The 19,059-nt window shown below is 40.5% G+C and overlaps 1 protein-coding gene across 1 annotated transcript; it reads right to left on the bottom strand.

The window, feature by feature from the left end:
- Positions 1-8,620: 8,620 nt before the first annotated feature.
- RAG1 (recombination activating gene 1) lies at positions 8,621-11,716 on the bottom strand. The gene has a single exon (XM_009997267.1). The coding sequence runs from the start codon at positions 11,714-11,716 to the stop codon at positions 8,621-8,623; it is 3,096 nt and encodes a 1,031-aa protein (XP_009995569.1).
- Positions 11,717-19,059: the final 7,343 nt, after the last annotated feature.

Here is a 19,059-nt window from a genome sequence, read left to right on the forward strand (position 1 = left end):
ACTGGGACGCAGGCCCCCCTGCAGATCTCCAGCCGAGCCTGCCAGCATATTTCGAGAACTGTGCTACGCAAGGAAGGAGGGTAAATATACACACACACAGACACACACACACTTTAACTTTCTTACTGGGCTCAACTCCTACCCTTTCACTCCATTGATTTACACCTCTCCTTCGGAGTGTGCCTTTTATAAACCACAGTGCCTTTGAATCCCTTTTCCAATATACACCCAGCCAACCTCTCCTGAACCTTGACCCCTTAGTTGTGTTTGTGTTGTCCCTTAATAAACTGATTAATTTGCAAACGAAACATGGGTCTCAGTAACAATTTGTGAGCGTGGTGGGAGGGTACTTTAGTCTACCCTCTAAGAAACGGACCCACAGCGGCCGTTCCTCTGGGAGAGGTGGACGCTCGGGCTTCTTTTTTAACAAACCTCTCCTCATTGAGGGGGAAGTCGCGGAAACATCCTGACAGCCGGTAGCCCCCCGGTACCGGCTCGCGACACATGCTATTTTATGTAAACTCAGATTATACAGTGCTATATGAATTTCCAGTGAATAAATTAATGCACATTTATGCACATGTAAAGTCCTGTCAGTTGGTGAAATTCAATAGTCAACACCTCATTTTTTATGTTGGTTTTACTCAGCTGAATTGTCATTAAAATATATATTCATCATGCACTCTTCACAGACTTCATTTATATCAGCAAGAAAAAAATTAAATCCACACCAACATTAAAACCACATAACCCCACATGTCCAGTCTGAGTTTTTGCCTTCTACCTCTCTCAGTTCCTGTCATTATCTCAAATTCTTCAGACCCGACATTGTGTGACAAATTTGTCTGCTAGTGCAAACAACTAAAAGGATGGAAACATTTTCCAAAGGGAAAGCTCGATGCTGGCCCAGCAGAAGTGACAATCAGCCTGAGATAAAGCCTGATGGCTCAGCACTGACAGTTTGATTGTAGCATCTTGGAAGCATCTCTGAATTTCTAGAACTGACTCCTGCAGCTGCAGTGATTCCCTGAGTCCCTAGGAGCAGAGAATAGGAACGCTCAGCATGTGGCAAGCACAACCACACAGAATCAAAGAATCATAGAATCACAGAATGTTAGGGGTTGGAAGGGATCTCTGGGGACCATCTAGTCCATACATTGTGGTCCTTTCCACTTCTTACCTGAGTTGTTCTTTCCTTTAAGGCTGTGGCTATGAAAAAAGCCACAGTCAGACTTTATGATATTTCTCATCAGGCTGATAACATTAGTGTATTGTATGATTGAGCTGCGCTTTTTTAACTTGCATAATTTATTTGAGCATGAGGGAGAAATTGCTTGGTCGAATCATGTCCTAGTTTCATAGTGAAGGGCAGTACAAGCAGCTTTAAATCACAGCTCAGAGACTCTAGTCACTACAGGAAGAGAAAGTCATAAGTAAAAGAACTTAGATATGAAGAGATACATGAACATCAGCCTGTAAAGACACTTGACATAACATTCAAGACTGCAGAAAGTACTTAATTCCTTGATAATTCTAATTACACTCTTGAGTCATGTAGTTTTTAGTGCATTGATTGTCTTCAGAACTCACTAATCAATACAAAGTGTTTCTTTCTCAGGTGGGTTAGAACTAGAAGATAAAATTAAGCAGTTTTGAGTGCAGAAGTAAATCTGTTGTATCTGCATCCAACTGACTTATGTGCTTTGTAACCACAAGCAGCATCACAGTTCCCAGCCTCATATTAGTAACACTATGTCATTATTATCCACTTTTAAAAGAGTAATATATGGATTCTACTGCTATTAAAAGGTGCTTAGACCCTGAAGCACCTGATTAATCTACAGGAAAGAGACAACACTTAGAGATAACACTTAGCCAAACAGGACATTCATAAATCCATGGACCCCAATAGGAAGCACCCACAAGTGCTGAGAGAACTGGCAGATGTTATTCCTAGGCCACCCTCCATCATCTTTGAAAGGTCATAGAGAACAGGGGAGGTGCCTGAGGACTGGAGGAAGGCCAGTGTCACTCCACTCTTCTAAAAGGGGAAGAAAAATGACCCAGGAAACTAGTCTGATTAGTCTCACCTGTGTCCCTGGAAAGGTCATGGAACAAATCGTTCTGGATGTTATCTCTAAACATCTGGAAGAATGGAGTGGTCAACATGGATTCACCAAGGGTAAATGAAGGTTGACCAACCTGATAGCCTTCTATGATGCTGTAACTGGCTGGTTAGATGAGGGGAGAACAGTGGATGTCTACCTTGATTTCACCAAGGCTTTTGACACTGTCTCCCACAACATCCTCATTAGGAAAGTCAGGAAGTGTGGGCTAGATGAGTGGACAGTGAGGAGGATTGAGAGCTGGTTGAGTGACAGAGCTCAGAGGGTCATGATCAATGGTGCAGCGCTGAGTTGGAGACCTGTAGCCAGTGGTGTTCCCCAGGGGTCAGCGCTGGGTTCAGTCTTATTCAATATATTAATCCATGATCTAGATGAGGGGATAGAGTATATCCTCAGCAAGTTCACTGATTATGCAAAACTGTAAGGAGTTGCTGACACACCAAAAGGCTGTGCTCACATCCTGTGTGATGTGGACATGCTGGAAAGTTGGGCAGAGAGTAACCTAATGATATTCAACAAGGTCAAATGTAAGGTCCTGCACCTAGGGAGGAATAACCCCATGCATCAGTACAGGTTAGGGGCTGACCTGCTGGAAAGCAGCTCTGTGGCAAAAGACCTGGGAATCCTGGTAGACAACAGGATGACCATGAGCCAGAAATGTGCCCTTGTGGCCAAGAAGACGTATGGCATCCTGAGGTGCATCAAGAAAAATATAACAAGTAGATAGAGAAAAGTTATCCTTCCCCTCTCTTCTGCCCTGGTGAGGCTTCATCCAGCTCTGAGCTCCCTAGTTCATGAAGCACAAGGAACTACAGGAGAGAGTCCAGAACAGAGTCAGTAAGATGATTGGGGGACTGGAGCATCTACCATGTGAGGAAAGGCTGAGAAAGCTGGATCTGTTCAGCCTGGAGAGGAGAGTGAGGGGGGATCTCATAAATACTTAAAAATATATTTTGTTTTATATGGACTCTGTTTTTTCCATGCAACATTTTTAATTCAAGGCCAGATGAAAGAATAAACTTGGTGATATAAAGTCCAGAAATTAGATGTCCAATTACCTTATTGTACAAGGAAATCAGGTAGCTTAATTACATCATTACATCCAAACCAGTTTGTTTACATGCATCTTTTGACCCTGAGATATCATTGCAGAGGAAAAAAAAGGTTTTCTGAAGTGGAATAAAGGGAAGCTACAAATTATGAACTGAAAGGCAGATCGGAACTAATCTTTGCAGCTCAGTCTATGACTAGGAGCCAAAATTTGATGCAAAGGATGCACAGAAGCCAGTAAAGAGGCTTAACATACTAGCATGTATGTAATAGTGCAAGGCTGATTTTTAACAAACACTGGGATGGTATTTGTAACGAAGCAAATTCATTTAGAGACTAGATAAAGCTGGTTTTCAATTTGTGTATTTTTCTGTCAAACAGTTGCCTTTGAGGAAAGGTGCTGAAAGGTTTACTGAGACTCACAGAATAATCTTAATTTCTGTTAATTTAGCAGCTTTCAGAACAGAGTTGGAATCACAGCTGTTTCTGGGTATTAGAACAGCCTAAACATGAAAAGCATCCACAATTTGAATGAAAAGTAAGACTGACACCATTAAATTATGTGCATAGTTGAATAACTGGCAAGAAATACAAAGCCAGGAACTTAAATATTTATCAGAGCTTTATTTTAAACAGGTTACCCTGAGGCCCCAGAGGAAGTCAGGTTAAAGGAGGACTTTTTCTTGGTTGATGAGGACTGGGTTAGGAATCAGTTAAGCAATCTGGACGTCCATAAATCCATGGGTCTTGATGGGATGCACCCACAGGTGCTGAGGAAGCTGGCAGAAGTCATTGCTAGGCCTCTCTCCATCACCTTTTCATGGAGAACAGGAGAGGTGCCTGAGGACTGAAGGAAAGTAAATGTCACTCCAGCCTTCAAAAAGGATAAGGAGGACCCAGGTAACTATAGACTGGTCAGCCTCACCTCCATCCCTGGAAAGGTGATGGAACAACTTATCCTTGTCAGTGTCTCTAGGCATATCAAGGATAACAGGATCATTAGAAGCTGTCAATGTGGTTGTACCAAGGGGAAGTCATGTTTAACCAACCTGATAGCCTTCTGCAAGGACATAAACAGATGGATAGATGATGGTAGTGCCATGGATGCAGTTTACCTTGATTTCAGTAAATATTTGACACTGCCTCCCACAGCATCCTTGCAAGCTAAACTGAGGAAGTGTGGTCTGGATGATCAGGTAAGGAGATGGATTGTGAACTGGTTGAAGGAAGGAAGTCAGAGACTTGTGGTCAATGGGACAGAGTCTAGTTGGAGGCCTGTACCTAGTGGAGTCCCTGAGGGGTCAGTACTGGGACCAGCACTACTCAATATTAGTTATCAGTGACCTGGATGAGGGAACAAAATGTACCCCCAGCAAGTTTGCTGATGACACAAAAGTGGGAGGAGTGGCTGACACACCAGAAGGCTGTGCTGCCATTCAGCAAGACCTACACAGGCTGGAGAGTTGCCCGGGGAGAAATTTAATGAAATACAACAAGGGCAAATCTTGCATCTGGGAAAGACCAACCCCATGTACCAGTACAGGTTGAGGCCTGAGCTGTTGGAGAGCAGCCTAGGTCAAAGGGACCTGGGGGTCCTGGTAGACAGAAGGATGACCATGAGCCAGCACTGTGCCCTTGTGGCCAAGAAGGCCAAAGGCATCCTGGGGTGTACTAGAAGGGGTGTGGTTAGTAGGTCTAGTGAGGTTTTCCTCCCACTCTACTCTGCCCTGGCAAGGAATATTGTGTCCAGTTCTGGGCCCCTCAGTTCAAGAAGGACAGGGAACTGCTTGAAAGAGTCCAGTGCAGAGCCACAAAGATGATTAAGGGAGTAGAACATCTCCCTTTGAGGAAAGGCTGAGGGAGCTGGGTCTCTTTAGCTTGGAGAAGAGGAGACTGAGGGGCAACCTCATTTATGTTAAAAAATATGTAAAGGCTGAGCGTCAGGAGGATCTTTTCTCAGTGATGTCTAATAATAGGACAAGGGGCAATGGGTGCAAGCTGGAGCATAGGAGGTTCCATTTAAGTATAAGGAAAAAAATTTCCACTGTGAGGTTGGCAGAACACTGGAACAGGCTGCCCAGAGAGGTTGTGGAGTCTCCTCTGGAGACATTCAAAACCCAGCTGGACACATTGCTGTGTGACCTACTCCAGGTGATCCTGCTCTGGCAGGGTGGTTGGACTAGATGATCTTTCGAGGTCCCTTCCAACCCCTAACATTCTGTGATTCTGTAAATTAAACTATAAGACAGTGAGAAAAAGTAAAATTATGAAGTCACAGAGTAAGACAAAGCACAGAATTCAGCATAGTTAGAAATTAGGATACTGTGAATATCCAGATTTTTTTTCTGAACTACCCAACTAAAAGTCAAAGCTTCACTTGCAGGTACTGCAAATGAAGCTTCACTTGCAACTACTTTCAGTGCTGTTCTAATGAGTTCAAAACTGTCAGAGAGAGTGTCTTGATTTACAGAAGGGGGAAAAAAAGGAAAAAGAAGGGAAGGAAAGGGAAGAGAAGGGAAGGGGAAAGAAGGGAGAAGGAAGGGGAAGATGGGGGAAGAAGGAGGAAGGAAGGGGGAAAAGGAGAAAAATGAGAGAAGGAGAAATAGGAGAAAAAAGATAGAGTAGTAATCCTCTCTGTCAGCTCTCCTGTCCAGAGGTGGCAGATTATGAAATGTGCCTTGATGGCTTAACAATATTTCACAAAAAAATACTTTCACATTCCACTGCATTTCTCTGTCTCCGTCCAGGTTTGGCTCAGTCTGTTGAGTTACAGCAGGGTATAAGCCACATCTGGAGGAGTCATAAATACATGAAAAAATTTACTCAACCTCTTTGCAGGCAGTGAAATTAATCATTTGCTGATATAACAGCAGCTTGTTACAGTGAATTTGAAATTTGAAAATGTTAGCAAAGTCACTGAAATTACATTTGCAAAATTAACTGAGTCTGGTCTGTCACTCCAGTGGCACATATGCACTGCAATGAATGGATCTGGATTACTTGGGGCTGAAATTCACTTCCGTGCAAAAGACAACAAAAAACTGTATATACCACTTAAATGGAGTGAAAATCACCATCAAGTGACTCAAGGTTATAGGTTATAGGGCGGCAGGTTATTCAAGCAGAGTCAAGGATAAGACATAACGTAATATATTTGTTTCAAATATACATATAAAGAAAAAAAGAAAAGTATGTGACTATTTGCATAATTAAATATATGCTGATGGATAAACAACACTCCACTTCATAACACATAAAGAAAAGCAAGTATAATATATACTTACTTATAAATAAAGTTGCAAAGAAAAAAGAAAAGTATGTGACTATTTGCATAATTAAATATATGCTGACCAAAAATTCAACCATAACTGCATTTAATACTAAAGGATGCTCTTTATACCTGGTATTTATACGTCCTGGGAAACAGCTGTACTTGTTGTCTACATCTATTGGTAAAGAATGATACTTACGTAAACCTGATGCTATATGGGAAATATCTATTTTATACAAAGAACTGAAAAAAAAATAATCTAGAAATGAATGCTGAGTAACTGTGGATATACATGGCACACCATACAAAAGACACTGTAGTCCTTATGGCTGCTTAGAAAAGTAAATGTTGCAAGTAAAAGGTATTATTTCCAACTGCAAATTTTTACATAATGTTAAATAATCTTTAAAGAAACCATATTTTAAAAAAAGGCCTAGATTACAGAATACTTTAAAATAGTATTTTAGTTAATACACGGAAAGAAATAATCAGAATAATATTAAGGTTTTTACTAATTATTAACACTTAACTCTATTATTTTCATAATCCAAAAGACTCCTCTAAGATATAGTAAATAATGTGAACAAGATACTACTAAACAAACCTCAGACTGTTAATTCTTTGTTTGTTTTCCACTTACACTCACAAGCCAACTTCTGCCACATTAAAATAAATATAAAGAAAAGCTGATTCTTTTAGAGCCACACTTTGATTGTTTCTTCATTTATGTAGTTTCAGAAATATTTCTCCAAACACAGTAGTGGCCTAAAGGCTAGATGATTTCAGAGCATCCCAGGTATGTTTGAGTATATTTCATCAGTAAGTCATTGAGTGAAATTAATGTCATTTTAGTATATGAAAGGCAAATACCACCAACAAAATGTGTCTTCTAATATAGTACAGAGGAATGCCAACTAAACATTGCAGTAACAATGTAAAACACAGTACACAATCATTCAAAGACAATTCATTGCTTTCTCACTAATTTTGTATGCCAACTATCTTTGAGGTTAATAAATATCATTTTTCTTTTACAGATTTGGAGAACGAGATTGAAAGTGTGTTTTATTTCAGGTGTGAAAACGCTCAGTATCAGATACAGTCAGAACAAATCAGCAGCAATTAATGAAATATCCTAATACTGTAGATAAGAACACTGACATGTATCTGTTCAAGGTAATTGATGCGACTAAAGTCATTTGGCAATGACTATGGGCCTGCTGGTATTATGATTTAGTGATGACTTCAAGGTCAGGAATTCACCTAACAAAATTCTACTAATACAAATTATACTATATATTATACCATATCGTATTGTATTATATTATATATTATACTAAGTTACCATAGAAATAAAATATGCTCATGAAGCAACAAGCTACACAGCAGAGCATAAATGTAATTTGTATAGCAACATATCCACAAGGCACTGTAAATCCTGATCTAGGAGCACAAGTATGTATTTTAGAGCAAACTATGATAAGAATATCTGTAAAAAATTCCAGCTACTTTTTATCTGTAAAAAATTCCAGCTACCTTTTCTGTGTCTTCATATAGTAAAATAGTATGTGGATACCACCATCTAGTCCTAAGCAGTGCTACAATATAAATGTTAAATAATAATATTTTTCAAAGTTTGTGAGATCAAAGTTTGCATCTTTAGTCAGTATTTTACAGAAAAATAACTGAACTTCACCCAAAAAAACCAGCTGTCTCACTGACATATCTTTACTTATAAAAATCAAAGGACCATCGATAAAATAATTAAACTCTCTTAAACAGCAAATAACAACATATTTTTAAGAAACATATATTTTCAGAAACTTCCATAATTCTACAGAATCATAATAATTCCAAAATGTTACTTTACATAAAGCTTTGTTTACTTTGGCTTTCTCACTTTTAAACAACACTCTAAGACCAAAATAAACCTAAGACCTCCCTTTGCAATTTGTTTCTGTTTTCATCTCACATAACAATTGGTAAATGCACCACTGCATTGCCTCTTTTGAAAACTCCTAACAGACATGGTGTTTATTAAACTCCACTCAACCCCACTAGCAGTGTAAGATGTATCATTTCACACTTTCCTGTACCTCTAGAGGCCTAAAAAAGAAGCTGCCTCCTTGCAGGAAGACACCATCACAAACTCAACACCAAATGCACTCTACATTTAGAGTTTCACTGAACCATTGCTTTCCAAGACCTCTTCCAATGGCAAGGAGTCACCTAAACTATCCTCTGTAACCATGGTGAAACCCGAGCTTTTTAATGTTTTATGAGCATTCATGAATTTCTGGAGGTACTTAGAGGTATATAACCAGTGATGCTTCAAAACATCCTCCATCTCAAAGCATTTGGACTGCCTGGCATTCATTTTTCGGAACCTCCTAAACAGTTTGTTTCCTGACTCATTTCCTTCACTTGCCCAGGCCCCAATGGATCCATCTCTTTCAATTATTTCAGGAACATGAGCAAGGGTTTTGTGGAAATAATTTGTAATCTTGCCTTCATATCTGTACTTGAACTTTGTAGATAGGAGCTCAGCAAAACGCTGTGAATTATAGCTATACTGGCACAGCAATTCTGGACATTCTTTGGCAGGGCACGATGATCGCCACACTGGCTTCATCTTCAGATAAAGGTCCATTAGTTCTCTTAGGGCTTCATGCCTTTCCTCACACTTTATTAATTCACATACTGCCTCTACTGTCTCTTTGGACATGAGCTTTCTAGCAAAATTGCCACTCATCCTCATCATAGGCTTCAAGTTCATCTTCTTCCTGAGGTGTTTGTCAAGAGTCAACTGCCACCTCTTCCTCTCCTCTTTAGACACATCAGGATTCTTGTAAACTTCACCTATTTCCATCTGGAAAATCCTGTAAAATTCTGTTGCATTGCCAATGTCACAGTGCAGTGCATCTATGGAGGGAACAGTCTCAATAAAAGGTTTGGCTGAAACACCCTTCACTCTGTCACGAAGCTCATCAACAGACTCATGATACGGGTTGGACCTCCATATTTCATATCGCTTCAGATTTTCAGCATGGCTCCTGGTTATGGAGTGGAAGACCAAATTCTGGGATGCCTCCAGGCGGGTTGCATCACACAGAGTACAAATGTAAGTGGAACCTGAGGCTTCCAGACCTTCCACTTCCCGCACAAGTTTCTCATCATATCCTGTGCCCCTAAAGATGAATTTGAATGTTCTCAGGATGCCTCCCATTTCAAGTAGCAGTTCACTGTTTTTCATAGCCTCTCTTTCTGCTATGAGGGGGCTTAGGACTGCTGTCAGAGTTTCATGATCTGATTCATCAGCCAGCATAAGGCACAAGGGTTTGCAACACAACTCTGAATTGGGCTTTACTTCTTCAAAAATCCTCTTGCTTTCATTCCCATGGGCCATAGCAATGTTCATGACTGTGAAAGAAAATCGAACAGCCTTCTCTGGGACAGCAGGCCCACTTCCATGCTTCTCACTGACATCTCCCATTCCATCACAAGACTCTTTTACTACCACAGTGAAGGGACCATTAAAATAGTCATCCACTTGCTTTGCTTTCATGCCTTCCAAGATTTCCTCCTCCATGTCCTTTAAGGCACAAACCAAGGCTGCATCATATCGAAATCTCTTGGCAATTGTGTCTACTGGGTAGTCATCAACTGAAAGTGTCAATCCTGATAGTCCATCTATAATTCCCACTTCCGTGTTAGTGGATACATTTTTCAAGGGAGGTTTCCACTGAAATGAATGATAACCTGGTAGGAGGGCTTTCTCAGCAGTGCGAAGAGCATGCAAAGGTTGGAATATCTGCCTCCCAGTGACAGCTTTTACCGTTCTATACATTTTATGATATTGGCTGCAGCTGAGAAAAGTGTTAACTCGGATTGCCAGGCAGACAGCAGGGTGAAGTCCAGATCCTCTCCCTTGCATTATAGCCTCCAATTCATCAGCTTGTTTGTGTTCATTTTTTGCTCTTAAAGCTAGCAGGAACAAAGTCATACATACAGCCTTTATATCACCACCCTCTTCTTTCTCAGCAAAAGCCTTGACTTGATGTTTCAGTTCTCTCAGACGATGTTTCTGAGCTCTCCTCGTCAAAGACAGGAGATGTTGCCTTGGTCTACCCCCTTTGTTTTTGTGGCCATAGTGCTCTCTATCTTTCATTTCCTTGTGGCTGGAGAGGTGTTGGCCATATTTTCCATGCAAGATCTCTTCATCACATTTCTTTATGGGGCATCTTATACCCAAGCTATCAAGAATTTTCAGGAAGGATTTCACTGGAGTTACCAGGTCAGTAGGGAAGCAAGGATACCAGCAGGAAGGGCAATAGCTGCCCATAACCTTGATACATTTAAGGATGCAAGTTCTGCAAAACAAATGTCGACATGTTGTTTCCACTGGATCTGCCAAAATATGCTCACAGATCTGGCAAGAGATGGATTTAATTAAATCTACTGGGTAATCAACTGCAAGCAGGTTGGTGCTGAGATGTATATTCTTGCAATTGACAATATCTTTGACTAATTTTTTGTTGTTTAGCTGTGCTTGCTTTATTTGACCACGCTCTGCAATGGTATCCACACGTTTGCCATGTTGCACACTGGGTGGTTGGCTTTTTCTCTTGACTCCCCGCCTGGTAGTGTGGCACACATCACAGTTTGGGGAGTGAGGTTGCCACTCCATTGTGTTGTTTCTAGGAAAATATACTTCACATGGAGTATTACTGAATTTTCTATGAATAATACTCCAGCAGTTGTGACAAAATTGAGTGGGATGGATAGAATCAACGTCTCCTCGCACATCAGTCTTAAAAACCTTTGCTATAAGATCTGGCCAAGAGGTTGCTTTTTTTTCTTTCTTTCTCAGAAGCCACAGCGTTTCATCATCCACTGGTCCATGCACTGGATAAGTTCTCTTATAATAATCAGTTTTAAATGAAACTCCACAGATGCGGCAAAGTTCCTTCAGATTGTTCTGATGAGCTTTATTGTCTTGTGTTTTCATGTCACTGGCATCTTTCTCAAGTGCCTGTCTATTGCCCACTAAGTCTGTCTTTTCTCCTCTTTGCACTGCTTTATCTGTATGCAGTATGATGTCTTTGTTTGAAGAAGCAATCTCTCCTGCCTGATCTTTGTTTATGTGCTGGCTGTCATTGGGTGTTTTTTCAAATGATCTCACTTTAAACAGTTTGAATTTCCATTCAGAAAATTTTGTATACGGATGCTGAATTTCTTCAGGCAAGTCCATTTGTGATGTTACTGACATCTGCAATCTGTCAGAACGCAGATCACCTGAAATAGAGAATAAATCTGAAAGTTACCTTATCTTCCAAAATTAATAATGATGTCTTTTTAATATAACAGTTTTAGTAAAATTAACTGAGAGATGCTTTGAAAGATAACTACTTATCCAAGACATCTACTGAATGGGAAGGTCTAGACATGGCTGTCCAATCAGAATCTCAGGTAAGAACCCAAATGTATTTTGACTTTGATCCTGAGGAATCCACATGTCTATTAGCTCACTTTACATAAAGCCATTATCCAGTATGAACATCCAAATCTGACCCTTCCTTCTAATAATTGAGTGAGATTACCATAAATCAAGCTACTACACACAACAAAACTACATTCTGAAAGTTTGGTGACCTTTTTATATGAAACTGAACTCATTTGTGTCTGAAAGATAGAGTTGTGTCTGCTTCATACTATGTTATATAAATCAGTAAGACCACTGTTTGGTGGTAACACCACTATTAGTCCTTGATCTTATAAAAAATGTCAAATCTGTGACATTCTGCATGGGCAGGGCAGGATATACTGCTCAATCCCAGTGTAGACTTTATTGAGACCCGTGTTTTTTAAGGTACTTTAACATTTTGCTTAATGAATGTGAGTAGCTCCATTTAAGCAGGAGGAGTGTATCCTCCTTTTGATTAGAAGCTCTATAGTTCCCTGAACTCTAAAGGACATGTGGAAATTTATACTGGCTGTAGATTTGCTCTAGTGAAAATACATTATAATTTAGTTGTCTGTTTAAATGCCCTGCTGAGAACACTGTAAAGATTACTGGTACTGGAAAGCTGAAAATGCCTGTTCAAATTTTACACCACTTTTAGCTTTCATAGAGATACAGCCAAAAGTAATATTAATGTGGTTGCTATGGAAATATTGTATACTGTTAAAATATTGTATACAAATAAATACAATAAATACAAAAATTTATTTTCATCATAAACACTGCCACTTTTTGCATCAGACTTAGAAAACAAAGTTGTGTAGAAACAACTATGAAAGCAACTAACCTATTTTTCATTCCATGGCTATGAGAAGTGCACAAACCTAACAGGATAGAGAAGATTCAGTTATGTTTTTCTGATTTATTTTGTTTTTTACTGATCTAATTGGTGTGAGTCACTTAGCAATTCACATTACTTGCTAGTTTAGTGTCTGTTTGGAACATGTCCTTCATAAGATATGCATCCTGGTTATGGTCTGAAGTGATGATGCCCAGGGTTTTTCTGAGATTATTCCATTTATTTATAATCTTTCAATAAAGCATCATTTCAGGAAAGCCTTTCGAAGTCTGTTGGGAAAGGACTGCATGCTTTGATTAAGCTCCAGATCCATAATGACAAATCAGTCTGTTTAGCTCCTTCCTTAAGAGCTGTGTTTCATTTCAAAATCATTCATTAGACCTTGGCAACTAAAATTTAGGTTTGTTTTCTTCCCAGCTTGTTTTCATCTTGTACCACTGAGAACGAGCTGCCCATACTGCTGTCCCCATCTGCCTGCATTGCTCAGTGCAGCTGCCTATAGTACTAAATATCTCCACCTGCACTGCAGTTCACTGAAGTCCATCACCAATCAAGCCTGGCAACATGCTTGCTTGTATTCTGTAGTTCATAAATCTGTGATGTGCAGCTGTGCCCAGATGTATTCAGACCATTACAACTGTCTCACTTTCTTGGCTGCATCCTGTAGCAGATTTGGTAAAAAATGAGCTAATGAGCAGTAATCCATTTGGTCATGAATAGTCTTGTGTCCCTATTGACTGCAGAATAATTTAATACCTAGTTGTCCCATACTGTCCACAGATCCTTTTTTCTACATAACACTCTATGCAATTTTGTTTAATTTCACCATCTCCAGCAGAACTTCAGAATCTCTTAAACAACAAGCAATGTGTCCTCAGGGCAGCATCTAAGTAATTGTAAAGAAACAGCCTATACTGAGTACATCTTGAGCAAAATACTTAATACATTCCATACTCTTCTAACCCTTTGACTAAGTACCACCATAGTGTCATACTCACCTCTAAACCAATTACCTAACACTTGCTAACAATCACCAAATTAATCAGACAGGGTTTACCTCTGGTAAAGAAAAGTTCAGGGTTTTTTTGTTTGTTTGTTTGTTTGTTTTTATTGAACATGCCCTAGAAGAAATTAATGTCAAAGATATCCTCTTAGGTCATCTGACATTTACTTTCTGCATTCTGCAACAAGAATTATTGTCAACAGGCTATTCCCAGGCAGTGGAAATTTCAACAGCTCTCTTGGGAAAGTTAGAAATATTTCCAATGCTAAGAATAGTTCCTTCTACTCATGCTTGTGTTCCATTATTCTAGTTGGAGTCACACTGAAAACCTTTCTTCTTGCTGCCTACCCCACTCAGATTCTTACGGAGCAAACCCCAGGTATGAAGCCCCACCTGTGTTAATTTAATCAGCTCTGACAGCTGTGTTCAGTATTATCTCTTTTTATCTTCAAAAGGGAAAATAAATCACTTTTCTTCCCATGTCACTATCTCACACATTTCTGAAAATGGGTAAGATTGTAATATTTTGCTCACATTAAGGAAGAGCTTGCTGTATAAATTGTCTCACTAAAATTAACAGAATAACCTCTAAGGTGAGGAAGCACATATAAAATAAAATAATTTGACCTGCAGATTAAACTAGGAAAATAAACCAACATTTGAATGTCCTATAAGCATCTGTGATGCTGTCTTTAATACTGTAAGCCTACCTTTAGCTCACTGTCAGTTTGTAGAGCTGTTGCTCTGTCTGCTCAGTTTGCTCCAAATGTCAAGCTTGCTTGCACTCTCTCCCGCACGCTCTCACTCTTTCTGTGTACTCTGCTTTTTAAAGACATTGCAGTGCTGTTTATCTCACTTATCGCTGTCCCTCCAAGGTCCCAGTACCATTCTGGTGCTAACCACAGGTTACTTCAACTAAACACAATACAGAACTCTGAAATCCAGGTGGCACCTGGCAATTTATGAGGCTTAACCACAAAATTCATATAAACAAGGTCTTCTTGTGTGAGATTCTTGGGTTCTGAGATAAGTATGCAAACTCTCTCTGAGGAGCACCTGCACTGTTTTTTAACACAAATTTTGCATTTGGCTTTATTCTTTATAGTTTCAGAGCTGGTTTCTTCACTGTTAACTCTCACAGAGGAGAACTTGCTATCTGATCACACCACTATTTCATTGAAGGTCAGTGGCCCTCTTCCTCAGGACAACAGCAGCCAAGCTTCTGGGGTTTGGGTGAATTGATAATGGAGATCATAAAATATCCTTTCTTCTGATACCAGTATTTAATTTTCAAGGATATTACTTATTTGGTGATGAACATCTGAGGTCTTGAAGACCCTGGGCAGAGCGGACAAAGCAACAATATAAAGGCTAGCTATGTACATATTGAGTAACCAGTATGTAGAACATTAGGCATAGGCCACGGGTGGCCACAAACAGTGGGCAGTAGAGTTTCTTTTCTCAAGAAGTCCATCCTTAGTTTACACAGAGCAACTGCCTCAAAAACTGTTTCAAAGTGGAAAGAAACCAAATTCTGTCACACAGCAGCACCCTGAACATTTCCAGTCTCCACACATAATATTGTGCAAAATTTCTAGCAATCCATCAAGTCCCTCCAAATGTGAACATAAATTCATGCTCCAGAAGTAAGAATTTGCAACAGCAGCTTAAGTACATGAACACCTAACCAAGCCTTTTCCTTTCTCAGGAGACTTTGTGATCCTACAGGACACAAATCCATTTCTGACTTGCACACTCCTCCCTGACATGGTGGCTGTGAGGGAGATCACTGTGCTTTCACTGCTCAGGATCTCACAGTTAATGTGGCTCCTACCTGATAGCATCTTACACAACACTGAGAGCAGCCAGAGGGAAAATAAGCAAAAGTTTTTATGTTTGGCACTTGCTATAGCTAAAAAGGTGTGATGATTTCTTATCTGTTATGCACTCTGATTTTACAATGCTTAAAAATCTTAGAATCAGCAAGTCATATAGATTAGAAAAGACCTTTAAGATCATCAAGTCCATCTGTAAACCTAGCATTGCCAAGTCCACCAACAAAACACATCTGTAAAGCACCACACCTACATGTCTTTTAAAGACCTCCAGGGACAGTGACTCGACCACTTCCCTGGGCAGGTTGTTCCAATGTGTCACAACGCTTACAGTGACATTTTTTTTCCTCATATTCAATCTAAACTTCGCTGGCATAACCTGAGGCCATTTCCTCTTGTCATATCACCTGTAACTTGGGAGAAGTGACCAACACCCAACTTAATACAATCTACTTTCCAGCAGTTGTAGAGGGCGATAAGGTCTCCCCTCTGCCTTCTTTTCTCCAGACTAAACAACCCCAGTTGTCTCAGTTGCTCTTCACAGGACTTGTTCTCTAGACCCTTCACCAATTTTGTTGCCCTTCTTTGGAAGCACTCCCAAAACTCAATTTGTTTTTTGTAGTGAGGGGCCCAAAACTGAACACAGCCTCCCCAGTGTTGTGAAGCCCCCAGAACAGAAAGGACATAGAGCTCTTGAAGGGAGTCCAAAGGAGGTCCCCAAAGATGATCAGAGGGCTGGAGTACATCTCCTATAAAGACAGGATGAGACAGTTGTTCAGCTGGGAGAAGGCTCCGGGGACACCTTATAGCAGCCTTCCGTACCTGAAAGGGGCCTAGAGGAAAGGACTTTTTACAAGGGCATGTAGCAAGACGACAAGGAGTAATGGCTTTAGACTGGAAAAGAGTAGATTTAGGTTAGACATGGAAGAAAATCTTCAGTGTGACAGTGGTGTGACACTGGAATATGTTTCTCAGGGATGTTGTGGATGCCTCCTCCCTGGATGTGTTCAAGGCCAAATCGGATGGGGCTTTAAGCAATCTGGTCTAGCAGGAGGTGTCCCTGACCATGGCAGGGGGGTGGAACTAGCTGATCTTTAAGGTTTCTTCCAACCCAAGCCATTCTATGATTCTGTGATGTACAGGGGGACAATCACTTCCCCAGTTGTGCTGGCCACACTGCTTCTAATAAAAGATGCCTTCTTGGCCACCTGGGCACACTAGTGTCTCATATTCAGCTGTCAGCCAACATCCCCAGGTTCTTTTCTGCTAATCAGATTTCCAGACAGTCTTCACTTAGCCATTCTTGTAAAGATGATGTCCTGGAGAAGTGGTTAGTCCTGATAGTGTATGCCACTTGAGAGGCAAACAGTTTCACAGTAATCAAGTTAATGATTCATGCCAAAGCAAGTGAAAGTAAACAAAGTATGTATGGAGTTTATAATGCATGGAGAATGTAAGCAAAATTCAGGGCCAACCCCTGATATCCTTGTTCAGATTCTGACTCATGCAAAACTGTAAGGGAAAATAAATCTCAATCTGAAAAAACTGAATGGGAGTGTCAGAATAAGATGGAACAGAAATCACAGAGGTTACTCCAGGCCAAGGTAATGTAGGACAAGGATGTCATGGGTGAGGCATTTATAGACCTCTGAGAACATTAGATGGCTAAGCCCTTAACCTGGCTCTTCTGCTCTCCCTGTTTTGTCTGGACTTCCTAACAACCACCCTATTTTTACTATTCACTCCCTATCATTCAGAGAGACCTTTTCAAAAGCATATCAGTTCAGACTGCAATACCAGTTATCAATCAAAATCACTCCCTGCAGTCACACACTAGTTTTCTCCCTTATCTTGAAGTGGCAGACTCAGCTCCCTGACAATATGTACTGATAGTATTGAGGGGCTTGGGGCTATTTCAGAAGTAATTTACCAAATCTCTCCCTCTGGTAGCTGGCTACCTGCCCTGTTCCCTTGGAAGCCCAAGTTCCCATTCAAATGGTGGTGTGGGTTGCTCAAAGGAGCAACCTGAGCATACATAAGCCTAGTCAAGTACTAGTTCCAAAGTACCCATAAAACCACCTTGAAAAAATATTGTCTTGTAGGGGTACTGCAGGAAACTAAAGGTTTTAATTTATCTCAAATTGCAACAGCATATGGAAATTATGTCCATATGAGCATAATTTCTCAACAGTTAGAGCCGCACAGAACAGCACTGGAAAATGTTCACCCTGTGCAACTGGCACCACCGGGTGGAGAAAAGCTTTTTTGCGTTGGTTTCTGTTACAGCAAGATGGGCCTGACTATGGGCCTAAGCTTCCCATAAACCCATACAGATTTGGAAAACTGCTCTGAATTTCATTTACACTTGGAATAAAAACTCCATATAAGTTCCATGCATTCTCAGCTAAAATAGGCTCATTTTACAGCTAATGAAAGTAGCATGCAGTTTGGTCACTGAGCAAAAAGGATAGCTCTGCAATTCAGCCAGTTGTCCACGAAAGGATCCACAAAGTCCTAATTTTTAAATTTATTATTAACTATTTATTTATCGTGGTACTTTGGAGCCCTATCTGATGACCCAGCCATCTCCTCCTCTAACTCTTAGCTTTCTGGCAAGTCCGAACAAAAATTAAGCTTTGGACAAAAGCGCTTTGAGTGGTGCCTTAGAGTCTGTCATGTGCCTTTGCTCCAGAAGCAGAACCCTGCCTGTGCCTGGGAGCTCAGCACTCGGAGGGAGACAGGCAGTTGAGCGAGGGCACCAGCCCCTGGTTTCCCAGGAAGCACAGAGCAAGGCCAGAGACACTGAAAACCACTGGTAATCCCACCTCCTGTCAACCTCATATCCCTCCCAAATGCTGGGAACTGAAGTGTTTGTTGGGTTTACATGTATGTTAGGTGAAGATTCGGGCCAAGAAAACTCACTGATGAAGACAACCAGTTTCCCCTTGTTAGTTTTGAAGAAAATGAAGCTGGTTTTGCTTTTGAGCTGCCCCGATTTTCCATGTCCCTAAAATTGCCTATTGTCAAAAGCCATGGGGAAAAGATTAATCTCAGTGTTTGCCCTCAGGAGGTGAGGCACTTTGCTTTAGGTCCTGCAGGAGTCCCCTTATGTCAGTTGTTGAAAAATAAAACTATTTCTGTCGGGAATCTGTTTGACACTGAAAAAGGCTTTCTATCATTACTGGTTTTATTATCATTATTTTTCAAATTGCAAGCCATTTACAAACACACACACACCTCCCCAACCTTCAGCGCTTCCTTTTTAATAAGCACTCACAACAGAGCTGCTTGAATCCTGAGTGAATTTGCTGTTCATAAAAATCTCAGCTGTGTGAAGTAAAATTCATTGCTGACACAAAAACTGCTGACTGTATTAGTGAAGTTTTTGTGTAAGGGATGACAGCTTCATTCCGATTCCTGCAGCCGAGGCAACGCTGCCCACTTCGGGGTACCC

Source organism: Chaetura pelagica, unplaced genomic scaffold (genome assembly GCF_000747805.2).
Source record: "Chaetura pelagica isolate M959 unplaced genomic scaffold, ChaPel_1.0 scaffold134, whole genome shotgun sequence".
Classification (NCBI taxonomy): Eukaryota; Metazoa; Chordata; class Aves; order Apodiformes; family Apodidae; genus Chaetura; species Chaetura pelagica.